Raw genomic sequence first — 20,235 nt, 5'->3', positions numbered from 1 at the left:
CACCAGTTATTGACTGAGAACCCACGATGTGCCAAGCTCTACCTAGCCAGGCGCAGCTAGGTGCTGGGGCCAGTGGTGAATAAGATGTGGTGGGCATCTGGGGCTTCCCAGGGCAGGAGGCTCTGAGACAGGCAGTCATATTCCTGGCCACCAGCACTGTCCTCCGAGTCAGATAACGTGGCCTGGGTAGAGGTGGGGAACTGGGGTGGTGAGAGGGGTCACTATCAATAGGTCAGGAAAGGATGGGGCCCAATGTGGGTAAAAGAAAAAGACCTAGGTCTCCAATATCCAACCCAGCTGAGCACAGTGCCACTCCCCCATTCCCACCCCAACCTACGAAGAGGAAGTCAGGCCAGGGGCCCTCAGGCCAAGGTCAAGGCTGGACAGCAGGAGAAGGAAGCACACAGGCCCGGAGCTGGCTGGCCTGGGCTGGCTCTGACGTCTCTGTGCCTTCACTTTCCTCTTCTGTGAAATGGGCATAATGAAAGTACCAAATAAGGCAGATTGTCCTGGGGACTGACCGAGATAACACGGGTTCGGCACACAGTAAGCACTCTGTAAAAAAGGCTGTCCATATCAAACCCACATCTGCCTTTACGAAATGCTTCTACGCTCATTGTCACCTTCTTTTCTGTGCAGCATCCAATAGGGACACGTGACCACCTTATAATTGCAGACACAGAGGCCCCCCCTAGAGGTAGAGACCTACCAAAAGCCACACAGCGCACAGTGGCTGAGTCAGGATTCAAACTCTGGTCTCCTGCCTCCTAGGGTCTCCCCTTTTCCCTGCTCCATGTTGGCAGCCAGCAGGGACCCTTTTGGGGGCCCATCCCTGGCTGGGGTTGTTGAGAAAGGGGTCAGGGTAGGGTTGGAAGGTGAAGCTGCTGTGGCCAGGGTTTCTGCTGTGTGTGCTGGCCTCACAAAGGAAAGTGCTGCTGTCTGCAGTGATCCAGGCGAGGTCAGGGCCCCAGTCCCCCACTCCCTGCCCAGGCCTGCTGAGCCAGCTTCCCCTTTGTGCCACAGACTATAGGGCCTGATGTCTGCCAGACTATAAAATGGGGGGTCGGACTCTAGTCACTCATAGCACCTGCCCGCCTGCCTGTCCTCCAGCAGGAAGTAGCAAGTCCCCAGGTAAGAGGGAACCCACAGCGCAGCTGAGAGCTGAAGGGGAGGGGAAGAGAAAAGGGAGACAGAGAGAGTGAGGCAGAGATAGCAGTGCCATGAGAGTCAGAGAGCAGGGCCACGGAGATAAAGACGGAAGTGGAGAGAGGAAGAAAGGCAGGGAGAAGGAGAGGGGAGAGAGCGAGAAAAGACAGAAATAAACAGAGGCAGATGTAAAGATAATTAAAAAGAACAGATAGAGAGATAAGCAAAGATATAATGAGGGCGAGATAGTGGGGGAGAAAGGAACAGAGAGGGGGAGAGAGAAACGACAGGAAGATAGGCAGAAAGAGGGAGAGAAGTAAGAAACAGATAGAGAGGCAAAGAGAGGGAGGAGAGGAGGAACAGAGGGAGAGGGTGAATCGGGAAGAGAGAGAAAATGAGAACATCTCCAGGAAGGCATGAGTCCAGCTGCCAGCCCTGGGGGGAGTGTTTAAAGCCACAGATGTGGCCCAGATGTCTGGCCTCACCCCTGGTGAACAGGGCACCCCAGAATATGCACAGCCTTCCTGGAGGAGGCTGGGGGAGGGATGTGCTTATCCCAGCTAGCTCCTCCTTACAGAATGTGTTCGGGAATCAGCTTGACCAGAGGGTCTTAATCTGTGCTAGCAGGGGGTCCTCAAATCCGTTAACATTGTCTCCAAGGTTAAAGGGGGCATTATTTTTGTCTGGGGACAAAGTTGAGGTATTCATCAAACATTCAAAGGAGTCCATGACCCTAAAGCAACAAGGAACCACTGGAATTGACTAAAGCCCTCTCCACCCAACGCCTACCCAGTCCCAGTCCTCATTTTCAGAACCCTCAACATGCAGTAAATACATCCTCTTGGGTCCTCCCATACACCCCAGTCCCCAGCCTGTATTTGCACCCATACACCAACCCCTCAGAGGAAGCGGACTGGGAAAGGAGCTGGGAGCATGCATTCATTTATTCTCTGAAAAAATGTTAATTGGGCATCTCCTATGTGCCAGGTGCAGAGCAAGTGTTAGGGATGGACGGTGAATAAATCAGATTAAGCAAATGGCAGAGCACTTTAAGAGCTCCGTTTCCTTGAGTTGAAATCAGAGCCCTACCACTTAGTAGCTGTTTGGGCCTGAGCTGGGCCCCTTCCTTCTCCAGCCCCCTGCTGCTCAGAGGGGATCATGATAGCAGTTACTCCATGGGGTTAGGGTCATGGTCAGATGGGTTAATTAATGTATGTCACAGTGCCTGGCATACCTTAAGTACTCCCAAATGGGACTTCTTGTTATTAGTCTAGGGAGGCAAATTGGAGTTGCACAAGCAAATCAGCGTGATAAGCAGTGTGGAAAATTGCAGGGGGCTAAGGAAGGACCTAGCAGGGTAATGGAGGGTGGAACAGCTGGTGGAGGGAACCGCATGGTCAAAAGCCTGGAGGAAAGATATATGTGGGATGAGCGGCCCCCAGACGAGAAGGTCTTGGCTGGGGAGTAGGGATGAAAGAAAAACTTCCAGGCTTAAACGTTGCAGAAGGAGATAGGAAACAAGCTCCAAGGAGGCTGAAAGCACAGGATGTGGGGCTATGAGGGCAGGAGGCAGTTTGGGGGTGTCATCCCTGAAGGCCAGGGTTTCTTTACAGACTTTTGCAGGCGGGAACCATGTCTCAGGCTGCAAAGGCCTCGGCCTCGGCCACAGTGGCGGTGAACCCAGGGCCTGATACCAAGGGGAAGGGGGCCCCACCTGCAGGCACATCCCCTAGTCCCGGCACCACCCTGGCCCCAACAACCGTGCCCATTACCAGCGCCAAGGCGGGGGAACTGCCTCCTGGGAACTACAGGGTAAGGACCTGGGGGTGCAGTGGCTGGGTGCCATGCCTTCTCTCCTTCCTTCCCTCCTCCACCTTCTCCTCTTCTTCCTCTTTCACCTCTTACTCCTCCGTACCTCTTTCTCCTCCTTTTTCTTGGCTTATTTTCTCTCCTTTCTCTTTACTCTCCCTTTTCTTCTTCTCCACCTCCCCAGACTCTCATCCTCTGTCTCTATTCTCTTTTTCCCTCACCTTGGCCTCCTCCTCCTCCCTCCTCCTTCTGGGACACAAGTGTGGCCCAGCCAATCTGGGAGCCCATAAAATACCCAGGGGTTCTGACACACTTGGAGAAAGTGGGGCCGGGCGTGGTGGCTCATGCCTGTAATCCCAGCACTTTGGGAAGCCGAGGCAGTTGGATCACCTGAGGTCAGGAGTTCGAGACCAGCCTGGCCAACATGGTGAAACCCTGTCTCTACTAAAAATACAAAAATTAGCCAGGCATAGTGGTGGGCACCTGTAATTCCAGCTACTTGGGAGGCTGAGGCAGGAGAATCACTTGAACCCAGGAGGCGGAGGTTGCAGTGAGCTGAGATCGTGCCACTGCACTCCAGCCTGGGCAACAGAGTGAGACTCCATCAAAAAAAAAGAAAAGAAAAGAAAGAAAAAGGGGACCTATTGTCGAGTTGTGCGATAACAACAACCAGAACATACCACTTCACAGCTGAAGGGACACCTGGCAATCAGGCTACACCTGCACACGCACATGCTTAGAGTTTATCGAAAGCAAGAAAAAAAAAAGAAGAAAAGGAAGTGGGCTGGCTTAGCAGCAGGGAACCAGCTGTCCTTGGAGGCTCACTGGGGCAGCAGGATGGCCTCAGACCCTGAAAATTGCTCAAGGTGGTCTGGGCTGAAAGGGATCCTGTAGAGCAAGGTGTCCAGTCCCCTGGGATTTGGTTTGGTGTGGTTTCAACCTCAGATCACAGAAGTGGGTTGCCATTTTGCAACCCCTATTTCATGACATGCTCTCATGTGGTCTGTGCATGGCAGGCTTCTATTTATGTACCTATTTAATCATTAGTTTTATTTAATTTCTAATAATGCAACATGCACCTACAAACCCACCACCCATATCAAAGCCAGGACTTTGTTAAAAACTTTCTACCTAACTCTAAGGTGTCTCCCTTGATTCCATCATTTTCCTCCCCAACTCCAGGAAATACCGTCCTATCCTCAACCTGTGTCTGTAATCTGCTTGCTTGCTTTTGTATACAATTTTATGCATTATTCCTTTAAAAAGTATACATACATACACACGTATATTTATCTACTTGTTTTATTTATTCATTTATTTTGAGACCGAATTATGAGACAGGGTTTTGCCATATTATCCAGGCTGGTCTCAAACTCCTAGCCTCAGCCTCCCCAAGTGCTGGAATTATAGGTGTGAGCCACTGCAACTGGCCGATTTACTTGTTTTTAACTTATTGAAATATGCAATGTGATTATTCTGGGCTTTTGTTTGTACTTTTCACTTACTATGAGATCTCTAATATCCATCCATATTGTTGTGCATGACTGCGGGCCATTCATTCTGCCTGCTGCCTGATATTTCAGAGCGTGACCGTCTCTTTCCTGCTAAGCACGATTTCAGTGGTTGCTAGCTTTGCTCTCATGAACAGCATGGCTTGGACGTTCTTATCCCTGTCTCCTGGTATTGGGGAACCTGCCCCAGTATTCACGTAGGTTATTTTCTATTTTTCCTAAGCATTGGCCAGCTTGAGAAATAAAGGGACAGAGTACAAAAGACAGAAATTTTAAAGCCGGGCATCCGGGGGAGACATCACATGTCAGTAGGTTCCGTGATGCCCCACAAGCCGCAAAACCCAGCAAGTTTTTATTAGGGAGTTTCAAAAGGGGAGGGAGTGTGTGAATAGGTGTGGGTCACAGACATCAAGTACTTTACAAGGTAATAGAATATCACAAGGCAAGTGGAGGCAGGGCAAGATCATAGGACCACAGGACCAAGGCAAAATTCAAAGTGCTAATGAAGTTTCGGGCACCATTGTCATTGATAACATCTTATCAGGAGACAGCGTTTTGAAGTCAACCGGTCTGACCAAAATTTATTAGGCAGGAATTTCCTCTTCCTGATAAGCCTGGGAGCGCTATGGGAGACTGGAGTTTATTTCACCTCTGCAGCCTCGACCATAAGAGACGACCATGCCCCCGGGGGGGCCAGTTCAGAGACCTATCCCCAGATGCGCATTCTCTTTCTCAGGGATGTTCCATGCTGAGAAAAAGAATTCAGTGATATTTCTCCCATTTGCTTTTGAAAGAAGAGAAATATGGCTCTGTTCTGCCCGGCTCACTGGTGGTCAGAGTTTAAGGTTATCTCTCTTATTCCCTGAACAATTGCTGTTATCCTGTTCTTTTTTAAGGTGCCCACATTTCATATTGCTCAAACACACATGCTGTACAATTTGTGCAGTTAATGCAATTATCACACGGTCCCGAAGCGACATATATCCTCCTCAGCTGACAGGATTAAGAGATTAAAGTAAAGACAGGCATAGGAAAGCACAAGGGTATTGACTGGGGAAGTGATAAGTGTCCATGAAATCTTTACAATTTATGTTTACAGATTGCAGTAAAGACAGGCATAAGAAATTACAAAAGTATTAATTTGGGGAACTAATAAATGTCCATGAAATCTTCACAATCCACGTTCTTCTGCCATGGCTTCAGCCGGTCCCTCCATTTGGGGTCCCTGACTTCCCACAACATCCTGGGGCACACACACAGGAGTTTCTCTTGGGCAATCAAGGATAGAGGTGGAAGTGCTGGGTCATGGTTATATGAACCTCCTCCTCTTACAGCTGGGGAAACTGAGGCTCAAAGAAGGCAGATAATTATGCCTTGGTCCATGTGAATGGCAACATTGTCCCAACTTAGAATAGCAAGTGGACAGGGAACCAAACATGAGGCTTAGTGAGGAGGGAAGATTAGCTCAAGTTTTCCCCTATGTTGTGGAGGGTTGGATTTGCAAGTGTCTCCTGAGCATCAGCTCTGTGGCAGGTACTGGGGCTGGGGCTGGGGCTGGAGATATAGAAATTGATCAACCTCGGCCGGGCGCGGTGGCTCACGCTTGTAATCCCAGCACTTTGGGAGGCCGAGGCGGGCGGATCCCGAGGTCAGGAGATCGAGACCACGGTGAAACCCCGTCTCTACTAAAAATACAAAAAATTAGCCGGGCGTGGTGGCAGGTGCCTGTAGTCCCAGCTACTCAGAGAGGCTGAGGCAGGAGAATGGCGTGAACCCGGGAGGCAGAGCTTGCAGTGAGCCGAGATTGCGTCACTGCACTCCAGCCTGGGTGACAGAGCGAGACTCCGTCTAAAAAAAAAAAAAAAAAAAAAAAAGAAATTGATCAACCTCGGGCCCTGCCCTGGAGGAGCCCTTGGTCTTTGGAGGGGCTGGGTAATGGGAGAGAGGGAGTGCAGAGAGAGAGGGAGACCCCAAAGCAAAATAGCAGTGACAGTGTGGTGGGTTAGTTGTGCTGCTAATGGGGAGAGGACAGTGGGGGATGCTCAACCAAGGCCGATGGAGGAAGGGGCAATCAGGGAAGGCTTCCTGGAGAAGGTGGCACCTGAGCCTAAAACAGAATAACGAGCTGGAATATGAATTAGGGAACTTCAGTTAGGCAGTGGGAGCTCCAAGCTGGATATGTGTGGTGGAGAAGGCATTCCAGGCAAGAGGAACAGCACAAAGAAAGGCCTGAAAGGGAAGTTCATAAGTTCCGAATGATGGTGCAGATCTTAGCTTCAGAATTAGGGCATGTGGCCAGGTGCAATGGCTCATGCCTGTAATCCCAACACTTTGGGAAGCCAAGGCAGGCCAATCACCTGAGCGCAGGAATTCGAGACCAGCCTGAGTAACATGGCAAAATCCTGTCTCTACAAAAAATAGCCAGGCATGGTGGTGGGTGCCTGTAATCTCAACTACTCAGAGGCTGAGGTGGGAGGATCGCTTGAGCCTGGGAGGCGGAGGTTGCAGTGAGCCATGATTGCGCCACTGCACTTCAGCTGGGGCGACAGAGTGAGACTCAGAAAAACAAACAAACAAACAAAAAAACAAAAAACAGTAAAGATTGGGGGATGGGAGGACAGGATCATTTCACAAACCGTGGCTGATCACACTTTTATGTGACTCCTACACTGCCGGCTTTTATTTATGTAGATACTTAATGAATTTTTGACTCCCCCCTCACTCTGCCCTCGGCATGGGGGCTTCTTTCCTGCAGCTGGTGGTCTTCGAACAGGAAAACTTCCAGGGCCGTCGAGCAGAATTCTCGGGGGAGTGCTTGAACCTGGCAGACCGTGGCTTCGACCGCGTGCGCAGCATCATTGTCTCCGCGGGACCGTGAGTGCTGGGCGGAGGAGGGGCACACTCTCTGCCACAGTAAAATGACCACACAACAGTAGCTGCCATTTCTCCAGCATCTGCTCTGTGCCTGCGGCCATTTGTACTCCTGGCACATACATTATTTCCAATCCTCATATCAAACTGAAGAGGGAGGGATTGTTCTCAATCTCATTTTACAGATGAGGAAACTGAGGCTCGGAGAGGTGATCCAATTAGCATAAGATCACACTGGCAGTAAGCCGTGGTTCTGGGCTCTGGAGAAATGCTGCTTCTACTATAGCAAAAACTCTAGCCCATCACCGAGGGCAGAAAGAGGCCAAAGAGTGAAGTGTCCACTCGCTGTCCCCTCTCCTGGGCGTCCAGCTGCCTGGGAGTAATGATAAGCATCTGTGGCATACCCACCAGGTGCCAGGCACTGACTCGGGACTGCACCTAGATGACTCACAGTGCTGTAGGAGGGAGAGGCTATTCTTATGCCCACTTGACAGATGGAAAGACTGAGGCTCAGAGGGGGTAAGTCTCTTGCCCAGTGTCACCTATTGGTAAGTGGCACAGCCAGGATTCAACTCAGGTTGATTGAGTTCATTCCTAAAGCTCTTAATCACCATGTTTCACTGCCTGTTCCTCTCTCTGTGGGAGTCTCTGGGCCTTAGTGACTCCCATATAAAACAGGGATAGTCATCCTTGGGCAGAGTGGTTGCCCTATGTCCAGCCTGTGTGTGCTGAGGTCAGGGTGGAGGGGCAGCCCCAGGACAAGATCCACGTGGCTCGTTTGCTCTTGTCTCCCCACTTTGAAAGCCTGTAAGGGTTCAGTCATCCTGTATTCTGAGCCCATTCTGAGATGAGCTTTGAGGTCAGACAAGCCTCGGTTTGAGTGCTGACTTCCCCTGTTTGCCTTGTTCAGTTTGCAAGCCTCAGTTTCCCCATCTTTGAAATGGGGAGAATGATGGCCCTCACCACTCCTCACAGGATTATGCTGAGGTCTGAGGGAGATCATACAGCATGGGCCTGTTACCTTGTGGGCACCCAAACATGGCAGGTGACTCTGATGGTCACGTACCCACCTCCCTGCCCTGTGAATTTAACCAACTTATCCCGGAGCCTACCCGGGACCATTTCTACCTCCTGCCCCCACTGCACCCTCAGTGTGGTCAACACAACAGCCTCAGCTCCACCCTCAGCCCCAAAACCCAGCTGGAAGCAGAAGCTACCGGATGTGGCCAGCATGGGTTTTCAGGCTTTTTTTGGTACCAGTGACTCAAACCTAGAGTATTTCTCCTCAAACAAAGATGCAGCTGGTGTCTGACGTGTGCCTTGGAGCTGTGCCTGATGGGCATGGAAACGGGCCTGTGGTCCGGGGGCCTGGGTCTGTGTGGGTGCTGGCTGGGCCATGGGAAATAAAGAATGAAGAGGGTGAGCTAGGCATGGGGAAAGTGAGGAGGCCTGCCTGCCTGAAACCCAGGAGACTGCAGCCCGATACCTGACACCATCATGTGACCTTAGGCTGGGGACTTAACCCCTCTTAGCCTCAGTTTCCATTATCTTATAAATTAAAATTCCTGCCCTACCCTCTCTCCTTGCTTGCAGGTTGAAATGAGCCATGGGAGATAAGAAAAGGCATAGATATAAACATTTAAAATTTAGATCCTCACTGGTCCTGCTCAAGAAGATAGGGGAGATTTTAGGGGGACCTTGGGCATGGTGGCAAGACCACATCAGTGTCTGTTTTTCCAGAAGCCTAGAACTCCAGTTTCCTTCTCCCTTTAATCAGCAACAGTATTAATTTGGAGGCTTACTCTGTGCTGTATCTGTTCCATGCATTCCCTCTTTTAGGCCCTCATAATCTCCCAACAAGGTAGATGCAATAAAGTAGATGTATCATTTCTTCTCTGTTACTAAAGCTTAGCAGGCGTAAGTGCTGCCTAAATTCATGCAGCAAATGGCAAAGCTTGGATTAGAACTCAGGTCTGTCTGTTTCCAGGGTCTGTCCTCTTAACTCCTACATGAAACCACCTTCCAAGGCTCCCTTGTTATTCACCCATGCATCTATCCACCCATTTATTCATCATCCATGCATTTACCCATGCATCTACCCATTCATCTATTGATCTATCAATACATACATCCATTCTCCATTTATACACACGTACCCCCTGTGTGTTCTCCATCACCCACCCATCCATCTATAAATCTATCCATCTACCCACCCATCCATCTACCCATCTACCTATCCATCCATTCAACCATCCCTTCATCCATCCCTTTATCCATGCATCCATTCATCTGTCCATCTACCTGTCCACCTATCCATCTATTCAACCATCCTTTCATCCACCCATCCATCCACCCATTCATCTGTCCATCCAACCACCCATTCATCTGTGCAACCATCCATCTATTCTCCCATTTATTTCTCTTCTACTCCAGACCAGACAGGGCTGAGGCAAATGCAACTCTATTCTGGGAAGACAAACATATCTTTAATTTACACCAGTGTGGTTAACTCATCTCTCAGACAAAGACCTGAGGCTCCTGTGATGCATTCTCTCTCAGCCCACTGTGATAGCCCATCATCCTTATCTCCTTCTGGGGAGAGCAGGGTCCCAGCAGCCCCCTGGGAGAAGATGCTAGTGTCAGTGTCCCCTCATCCGTCTCTTTTTTTCCTAAGAACTCTTGAACACACAGGCAGCAAAGGTCAAGGAGTTCCTTAGTCTCAGCTTTCTCATTTGTGGAATGGGGATTGTCTTATCTACCCCACCTGCACTGCCACAATCCCTGGTCCCTCTAACACAAGCTCACTTCTTATCCTTAATCAATCTTCACTGGGAAAGCCCGGAAAATCTTCCATCTAATTTCAAACTTCTAATTAGTCCATGTAAGGAACCTAGCACCTTCATATGTGCTATCACATTATATTATCATAGGTATCTGAGGGTAGATATTACCATCATTCCCTTCCCATTGCCTCATACTAGTTACTGAGTGTCTCCCGAATGCCAGGCCAGTGTTTACCCAGCAAGGATGCAAACACCTGTATCAATTTTTCCCTTACCCCTGTACCTTCGAGACTGTCGTTCATTTAATATATTTCGTTTAAAATGATCCTGCTAAACACAAATAAACACATTTTAAAAGAACCCTCACACCACTGTTTATAAATGGAAGGCTAGTATTATCCATACAAAATTAATTGGTATCCATACAAAATTAATTGGTATTATTATGTTGCTATTACACCATTGTCTGCTGTAGGTTCTGGGCTAGTGGTCTTTTCTCTCTTTGTTACAAAAGAAAAAAAGGAGAGATTAGTAAGTGTTAAAGGCACATTAACATCAAACAGAGCCTTTCTCCTAGCTGGCATCAAGTTTAAAATGTCTATGTGTTCCTTGGCTCCAAGTCCTGATGTACTTGAAGCACGTATGAACCCTACATCTAGAGAAATAGTGTGCTCAGATAATCACACACATTTATCTCACTTAATCCTTCACCAACTCCAAGGAAACAGGCATATGAGTGTAGATGAGAAACAAAGGCTCAGAGAGGTAAAGTCACTTGCCCATAGTCACACAGCCTGTAAGTGTCAGAGCCTAAAATCAAACCCAGACATGTTCAGCCCCCTTTGGACTTTCCTACTGGCCTCAGGGCTGCCTTGCCAGGGGAGAGAGGAAGGCAAGTAGGGAGTGGGGGCTTCTACTAACCATTTGTCTCCTGTCCGCCTCATGGTCCTTCTTGTATCCAGCTGGGTCGCCTTTGAGCAGTCCAACTTGCGTGGGGAGATGTTCATCCTGGAGAAGGGCGAGTACCCTCGCTGGAACACATGGTCAAGCAGCTACCGCAGTGATCGGCTCATGTCCTTCCGGCCCGTCAAAATGGTGAGTGGCTCTCCGGCTGGGGCTGGAGAATCAGCCAGGCGGGGCGGGGCAGGTGTAAGTCTGAGATCTGACAAGGGCAAGAAGGAGATGATGGTGGGTACGGAGGCGTGGCAGCCTCTGAGTTGTCAAAACACCGTGGATTCTTGAGTTCATCAATTCATCAGCATCCTTAACACACTCACTACGTACCCATGTAGGAACCCTGGGCAAATGATAAACACAAAAGCTTCCAAGTTAGAGCTAAAAACTTCAGCATCTTCCTTGATTCTCTTGATATCCCTGGCTGCACATTTAGACTTTACTGGGAGCTTTTTTTTTTTTTCCAAAGATGGGGTTTTGCTGTGTCCCCCAGGCTGGAGTACAGTAGTGTGATCATAGCTCACTGCAGCCTTGGACTCCTGGCCTCAAGTGATCCTCCCGCCTGGGCCTCCTAAAGTGCTAGGATTGCAGCTGTGAGCCACCATGCCAGGCCTGGGGAAGCTTTTCAAATTTCAGTGCCCATTCAAAACACCAAACATGCTGGTTGCAGATCATGCAATGGCTAAGAAGAGGGATACTGTAGCAGGGCATGGTGGCTCATGCCTGTAATTGCAGCACTTTGGGAGGCTGAGGTGGGCGGTTATGCAAGGTCAGGAGTTCAAGACCAGCCTGACCAACATGGCAAAACCCTGTCTTTACTAAAAATACAAAAATTAGCCAGGCATGGTGGTGCATGCCTGTAATCCCAGCTACTAGGGAGGCTGAGGCAGGAGAATTGCTTGAACCTGGGAGCCAGAAGTTGCAGTGAGCCAAGGTCGCGCCATTGCACTCCAGCTGGGGTGACAGTGCGAGACTCCATCTCAAAAAAAAAAAAAAATAGAAGAGGGATACTGTAGAAACGCAGCTTGAACCTCTTAATAATAAGACAATATACTGAATTAGTTTCTTATAATATTAACTAAGTCAACTTCCAGAAGATTCAAGGTCAAAATGGTGGCGATATCTCCAAGTGATTCACACTTTTTTCCAGAATTAAGTTGATGATGAGTCATGAACCAGCTACATCTTACTCACCAATGTTAGTTGCTGATGGTAACCGACTTTTGTCTTCCATGATGGGAACATTTATAAGAATTTTCATGAATGTGCATTTGAGGCTATCAAGTGCCAACCACCAGCTGTTTTGACATCACCAAATTTATCTTAATGGATTATTCAAACAGATCATTCCCAATGCTTTTCACAGAATGTAAGACTGAATTATTTGCCTTCATGATGCACTCTCTGTAAGAATTCACAGATATCTCTCCCAATCATTGAATGGTTCTTATATGCCAACCTATGTTAAGGGGTTTGTTTGGAAGAGTGATCAACCAGGCCATTTCCAGTAGCTTCTAGAAGCTTGCTATTCAACATAATAGGCACTAGCCATATGTGGCCATTGGACACTTGAATTTTGGCTAAATGGAGATGTGTCATAAGTGTAAAATGCACATTAGGTTTTGAAAACATAGTAAAAAAAATTTTAAAGAATGTCAACAATGCATTGATATCATTATATTGGTTACATATTGAAAGTATAATATTTTAGGTACATGTTTAAATAAAATATGTTATTAGAAATGTTTAGAAATCTCAAAGCCTAGACCCCACCCCAGACCAGTTAATTCTGAATCTCTGGGGCTGGGACTCCAGCACTGCTATCTTTTCTATGCCCTCTAAGTAGTCCGTCTGTGTGGCCAGGGCTGAGATCCAATGGTCTAATTCAGGGGTGCCCAATATTTTGGCTTCCCTGGCCCACACTGGAAGAATTGTCTTGGGCTACACATAAAATACACTATCACTAATGATAGCGGATGAGCTTTAAAACAATTGCAAAAAAAATCTCATAATGTTTTAAGAAAGTTCACAAATTTGTGTTGGGCCACATTCAAAGCCATCCTGAGCCACATGTGGCCTGCAGGCCGCAGGTTGAGTAAGCTTGGTCTAACCCTTCCTCTCTCTGCCCTGCCACAGTCCTGGTCCAGGCCACCATCATCTCTGACCTGGTCAGCTTCAGCTGACTCCCTGCTGGGTTCCCTGACTCCTTTCCAGCCCCCTGTCCTGGGAAGTTATAGGGATCTTTTCAAAATAAAAAAAAAAACAAAACCTGACCATGTTCTACTGGAACCCAGGCATTTTGGTTGGCCTGTTTCTATTTTCCCTTTTTTTTTTTTTTTTTTTTTGAGACACATCTAACTCTGTCACCCAGGCTGGAGCGTAGTGGCATGATCTGGCTCACTGCAACCTTCACCTCCCTGGGGCAAGCAATTCTCCTGCCTCAGCCTCCCAAGTAGCTGGGATTATAGGTGTGCACCACCACGCCCAGATAATTTTTGTATTTTTTGTAGAGATGGGGTTTCATCATGTTGGCCAGGATGGTCTCAAACTCCTGATCTCAAGTGATCTACCTGCCTGGGCCCCCGAAAGTGCTGGGATTACAGGCATGAGCCAGTGCACCCAACCAGTTGGCCTGTTTCTGCCAGGCTCTGGTTCTAGGCTCTGAGTGCAAAACTGTGCATCAAACAGACTAGGTCTCTGTCTTCATGGGACTTAAGCTACCCAGGGAGGCAGCTATCGAAAACCTAATAATGGAAATCCATCTACAATTGCAAACTGTGGTAGGTGCTACACAAAGGCCGTGCAATCTAACTAGGAAAGCAGAAGCAGGGACTGGGGGCTCAGATATTGTTAGAGGTGGGAGTGGTCAGGGGGTGGTCAGGGAAGCCAGCTCCCAGAGTTTGGAAACCAACTCAGCCATGTGAAGAGCAGATGGTAAAGCCTTCCCAGGAACGGTGTGTGCAAAACTCCTGGAGCAACGATGGACTGGTGGGACCAAGAAAATTAAAGGTGGCCAACAAAGCTGCAGCAGAGGGAGTGGAGGAGAGAGGGAGGCAAGATGGGAGGGGAGGTGCTGGTGGAGGCCAGGGTCTTGTAGGGTCTCATAGGTGATGGCGAGTTTAGTCTTGACCCCTCTAGCAGTGGGGAGCCATTGACTAACAACCTTCCCAAGGCCCTCAAGACTGTAACAATAATAAGTAATCATTGTCGTACTTTTACCACTGGCTAGTAATTGCACTAAGGGCATTTGTCTTGCCATGCCCCAAAGGGTCCCCTGTGATTACATCCCTGCCTGGCACCTTGCACTTGCCTTCCTGCACCCTGGCCACACAGATATTGTTTTTGCACATTCCCACCTCCCAGCTTTTGCCTATGCCTTCTCTGCCTCAGTGCCTTCCCTCAACCCTCCTTCCCTTCTCAGCTTTGTGCACTCCTCCTTAACCTCCAAGGCCCCTCTCTAGTGTCACTTCTTCCATGAAGCCTTCCCTGATCTGCTCTCCTTTTCTCTGGAAGAATTAACAAGTTCTTTCTTCATCTATAATCTTCTACTGGAGTCTTTCACAGAAGGATGCACTTACATCCTGGGCTCTTCCTCCTAGTGGTGGTGAATAACAGTAGACAATCACAGCGCCCATTTTTAAGTACCAACTACGTACTGGGTATATTACCTGCCTTTTACATAATCCCTACAACTGTCCTATGTGACAGGCTATGATAACATGCATTTCAAAAGCAAGGAAACTGAGATTCAGAGGTAGAAAATGACTGGCCTAAGGCCACACAGCTGGGAGTTGCTGGGGCTGAGATTTGAACCCAGGTCTGTGGGTTTGAACCTAGACACTGAGGTTGGCATCACTCTGCTATTTCCTGTTCATCTCTTTGGCTCTTCAAACCCTTGGGCCCAAAACAGTGCATGATGACTTTTGAAAAGATGGATGATCCCTGCCCTCAGAAATAACAGACAAACTTTAAAAACAAGATACAGGGTCATGAAAGCATTAAAAATAAGTGCAAGCCAGAACTGAATCGTGCCCAAATTCAAGGGTGGGCCTGGTTGTTTGTTTGTTTGTTTTTTGAGACAGAGTCTTGCTCTGTCACCCAGGCTGGAGTGCAGTGATGCAATCTTGGCTCACTGCAACCTCTGCCTCCCAGGTTCAAGCATTTCTCCTGCCTCAGCCTCCCAAGTAGCTGGGACTACAGGCACATGCCACCACGCCCAGCTAATTTTTTTTTTTTTTTTTGTATTTTTGGTAGAGATGGGGTTTCTTCATGTTGGTCAGGCTGGTCTCGAACTCCTTGTGATCCCACCCATCTCAGCCTCCTAAAGTGCTGTGATTATAGGCATGAGCCACCGCACCCGGCCGGGCCTGTTTCATAGTTGGCACTCAACCGTGAGTTGAGTAGCCATGACAATCCCACAAAGCAATAGTAACCCCATTCTTTTTTGTTGTTGTTGTTTGAGACAGTCTTGCTCTGTCGCCCAGGCTGGAGGGCAGTGGCACAATCTTGCCTCACTGCAACCTCTGCCTCCCAGGTTCAAGTGACTCTCCTGCCTCAGCCTCCCAAGTAGCTGGGATTACAGGCACCTGCGACTGCACCTGGCTAATTTTTGTATTTTTAGTAGAGATGGGGTTTCACCACATTGGCCAGGCTGGTCTGGGACTCCTGACCTCAGGTGATCTACCTGCCTCGGCCTCCCAAAGTGCTGGGATTACAGGTATGAGCCACCATGCCTGACAATAACTCTATTCTATAGATGAACAAACTGAGGCTCTGAAGGAGGCAGAGTAAAATGTCCAAGATCGCCAGTGCATAAATATCAGAGGCAGGATGTTTTTTTTGTTTTTTTTTGTTTTTTTTTTGAGACAGAGCCTCGCTCTGTCGCTCAGGCTGGATTGCAGTGGCGCGATCTCGGCTCACTGCAAGCTCTGCCTCCTGGGTTCACGACATTCTCCTGCCTCAGCCTCCCTAGTAGCTGGAACTACAGGCACCCACCACCATGCCCGGCTAATTTTTTTTGTATTTTTAGTGGAGACGGGGTTTCATCGTGTTAGCCAGGATGGTCTTGATCTCTTGACCTCGTGATCTGCCTGCCTTGGCCTCCCAAAGTGCTGGGATTATAGGCATGAGTCACTGCGCCCAGCCTAGAGGCAGGATTTGAACCTAGATCTGTGTTCCACCAACGTTCCACGTTTCACCTGGTTTGTAAGAAGCATTTACAAAAGGGCAATTGGTTAAACCCCTGATGGCACAGGGACGCTGCTTAGGAATGAAATGTTTCTCTGAAAGGTTCTGCCCCTCCCTGGCTGTGTGATGTTGATCAATAAGCTTGACCTCTCTGAGCCTTTTTGTCCCTGATCATAATTTAAAAAATAATAAATACCTTTTTTTTTGAGACAGGGTCTTGCTCTGTCACCCAGGCTGGAGTGCAGTGGTGTAATCATAGCTCACTGCAGCCTCAACTTCCTGGGCTCAAGCAATCCTCCTGCCTCAGCCTTCCAAGTAGCTGAGACTACAGGCGTGCTCCACCATGCCTGGCAAATTAAAAAAAAAAAATTTTTTTTTGAGAGACAGGATCTTGCTATGTTGCCCAGGCTCGTCTTGAACCCTTGGCCTCAAGCAATCCTCCCACCTGGGCCTCTCAAAGTGCTGGGATTATAGACATGAGCCAATAAATGCATTTATTGAGCACTTGATATATGCCAGGCATCGTGCTCAGTGCTCTATGTGGAGGCACTCATTTCATCCTCACCAGGACCCTATGACATGGGAATTGTCATCACATTTTCCTTATGTCTCCTTCGAGACTAGACAGCAGTGGTCCCCGGAGAGTCCCCCAGCAGCCTGAACAGGCTCATCTCTCTCCCTCCACACCCAGAAGGCCCCGCTAAGTTTCTTCTCTTTGTCCCATTTGTACTTCACACACGTGACCCGGCCTCTCTTTCCCCAGGACGCCCAGGAGCACAAAATCTCCCTGTTTGAAGGGGCCAACTTCAAGGGCAACACCATAGAGATCCAGGGGGACGACGCACCCAGTCTCTGGGTCTACGGCTTCAGTGACCGCGTGGGCAGCGTGAAGGTCTCCAGCGGAACGTAAGCATCCCTCCTGCCAGGTCCACGTCCCCTGCTTCAAGCACAGGCAGAATCAGAGGCTGCTCCCCTTATAGGTTATAACATCAGATTCCTAGAGAAGGCCGTGGCCCCTCCCACAGTCTCCCAGTGCTGGTTTCTGGGATTCAGCCAATAGAGCTTTATTCCTCTGGGGAATAGAGTCATACTTTGAGGAATTCCAGGTCAGTGTAAACAAATCAGCTCTAAAAAGTTGTTAGATGGAGAAAATAGGAGCTGCTAAGCCTAGTTGGGGTTGAAGGAACAATCAACTAAAAGGGCCGGCGCTGATGTGGATAGATGAGGCTGGATGCATCCAGGAACAGGGAATATTCAGGGAAATCAGGAGCTTCTGGGAGAATGAACAGAATGAGTTCTAAGCAGTGAATTTGCATCATAAGATGGCCCTGACCCTGCTACTGACATGCTGAGGAACTTGAGTGAGCCTAAACACTTCTCTGCCTCTCAGTGTTGCCAGCTAGGCAGTGGGCACACAAAACTCCCTGATCTAAGAGTGCCCTTTCTGCTCTGAATGCTCAGGATCTGAAGCTATCAAAACTGAGCCCCATGACCTTATGTCATGAGAGTACATGGAAGGGCAGGATCAAAGGAGTCACTTTATCCATCCCCCTGCCTCCAAATGAAAATGCCAGACACCCCTGATCTCCTCTAGGTAAATGTAAGGCTCTGTCTCTCCATTCCCAGACTTGTTCTGAGCTCCTGTAACACCATCAGGGCCATGGCCTTTTTCTTGTTCCTTTCTGCCTCCCTGAAACCTATATCCCTGCCATTCAAGCCATCTGAAATATACTAAGCCTTGTCTGTGAGCCAGGCACTGTGCTAGGTACACTGGGGAAAGCAGTGATGAATACAGCCAAGTTCCTACCTTCAAGGGACTTACTTGGCCTAGCAGGGGAAACCCAGATATACCTGTGAGATGGTGTCCAACAATACTAGGTAAAGAATGGGCCAGCCAGGGCAACTGTGTTGTAGGAGGTCAGAGGAGGAGAGGTTTCTAGGATTTGGCTGTGTGTGTTAGGGTGGAGGGCAGGTCAAAGGTTTATCTGCAGAGGCTGGAACTTAAACCAGGCTTTACAATATAGGGAGGGGGTCTGGCAGAGGCCTGGAAAGACCCTCTCAGCAAAGACAATGAGAGAAGTTAGAAATTAATCACTGATGATAACTTCTATTGAGTGCTTACTATGTACCAAGGACTGTGCTAACCACTTTAAATGAATAACTATTAAATCTTTATAACAAACCAAGGAGGTGGGTGCATTATCATCCCCATTGTACAGACAGTACATTGAGGTTCTGATACCTTATCCACCTAGATTCTCATAGCTAGTAAATCAATGGCAGAGCTAGGATTTGAACCCAGGTATGTTTGATACCAGAGTATGTGCTCCCAGCTGCTACACACCGATGCACTTACCTGCAAAGAAAACCATTTTTTTTTTTTTTTTTTTGAGATGGAGTCTCGCTCTGTCCCCCAGGCTGGAGTACAGTGGTGCAATCTCAGCTCGCTGCAAGCTCCGCCTCCTGGGTTCACGCCATTCTCCTGCCTCAGCCTCCCAAGTAGCTGGGACTACAGGCGCCTGCCACCACGCCCAGCTAATTTTTTTGTATTTTTAGTAGAGACGGGGTTTCACTGCATTAACCAGGATGGTCTCGATCTCCTGACCTTGTGATCCGCCCGCCTCAGCCTCCCTAAGTGCTGGGATTACAGGCTTGAGCCACCGCACCGGGCCAAGAAAACCAATTTTTTGAAATAACACTTCCTCTCTTTCATTTGCTTCATTGTTAACCAGTCCCTAAGTCCTATTCTTGCTTCCTTGGATTTGTTCTCTGAGCCCTGCATCATCACGTTTAATGGGATGTGTATTCATATTCCTACCATGCACAGGCAACATGCTTAGCAAACACTTGAAGTGCATTCTCCATTTGGCCCCCCACCAACACTCTTAATAAAACCAGGCACCGTGACCATGCTCACTTCCTAGAAAAGGAAACCGAGGCCTATCAGAGAGGCAAAGTCCTTGCCCCAGGGCACAGAGCAGGAAGGGATATAGCCAGGACAGAGGTGAAAGAGCAGCAGACTGCGGGGATCAATGAAGGACAGGCTGGTCTGGCAGGGGTCTGGGTGCCAGGCAACGAGGCAGGCTGTCTCCACTCAGTCCTTCTCACTTTCCTCTCAGATGGGTTGGCTATCAGTATCCTGGCTACCGCGGGTACCAGTACCTCCTAGAGCCTGGCGACTTCCGGCACTGGAATGAGTGGGGAGCCTTCCAGCCACAGATGCAGTCCCTGCGTCGCCTGCGTGACAAGCAGTGGCACCTCGAGGGGTCCTTCCCTGTCCTGGCCACAGAGCCCCCCAAGTGAGTTCACACCTCACTCTGCTACCTTGCCCCAACCCTTCTTCATGTTCAATTATTTCCGCCATTTTTCCCAGGCAAATAAAATTCCGTAAAGCCAAAATTTCTCCTGGATCTGTAAACAGATGTGTGCCTTGAGGTCCCCCATCATTACTGGGATGTGACTTCCTCGCTCTTAATAATTACAACGATAATAAAAGCAGCAAACACTGAAAAGTTCTTTCTGCCTTTTATGTGAGTGTACCAAATGTGTAGGCAGAAATGAATAAGGCCAAGTTCCTGCCGTCAAGGAGGTTGCTCCGCCTAGCAGGGGAAACCCAGATACACCTGTGAGATGCTGTCCAAGGATGCTAGGTAAGAGATGGTCCAGCCGGGGCATTTGTGCAGCAGGTCAGAGGAGGCAGGTTGGTTTCTGGGTCCTGAATGGATGTGTTGGGGTGGGGGACAAGTACTTGGCCTTACTCATTATGAAGACTGCACTAGGAGGTTGGTATTATACTTATTCTCATTTAACACATGAGGAAATTGAGGTTCAGAGAGGGGAAATGATTTTCCCAAGGTGACACAGTTAGCAAGTCAAGACTTGAATTTAGGCTGTCTGGCTCCAGAGCCTGTACTCTTCAAGACAAATCTATAGATTTTTTTCTAACTCTAGCCAGTTGAGCGTCCCCCTCAGGA

The 20,235-nt window shown here is 48.7% G+C and overlaps 1 protein-coding gene across 1 annotated transcript; it reads left to right on the top strand.

Annotated features, from left to right (window-relative positions):
• Positions 1 to 1,019: 1,019 nt before the first annotated feature.
• Positions 1,020 to 19,773, top strand: CRYBB1 (crystallin beta B1). The gene is made up of 6 exons (XM_003277734.3): positions 1,020 to 1,131; positions 2,760 to 2,958; positions 7,222 to 7,340; positions 11,083 to 11,215; positions 17,025 to 17,167; positions 19,381 to 19,773. The coding sequence occupies exons 2-6, from the start codon at positions 2,779 to 2,781 to the stop codon at positions 19,562 to 19,564; spliced, it is 759 nt and encodes a 252-aa protein (XP_003277782.1). The 5' UTR covers positions 1,020 to 1,131; positions 2,760 to 2,778; the 3' UTR covers positions 19,565 to 19,773.
• Positions 19,774 to 20,235: the final 462 nt, after the last annotated feature.

The sequence above is a fragment of the Nomascus leucogenys genome, chromosome 7b (assembly GCF_006542625.1).
Source record: "Nomascus leucogenys isolate Asia chromosome 7b, Asia_NLE_v1, whole genome shotgun sequence".
Taxonomy (NCBI): Eukaryota; Metazoa; Chordata; class Mammalia; order Primates; family Hylobatidae; genus Nomascus; species Nomascus leucogenys.
This window is presented reverse-complemented; position numbering and strand designations above follow the sequence as displayed.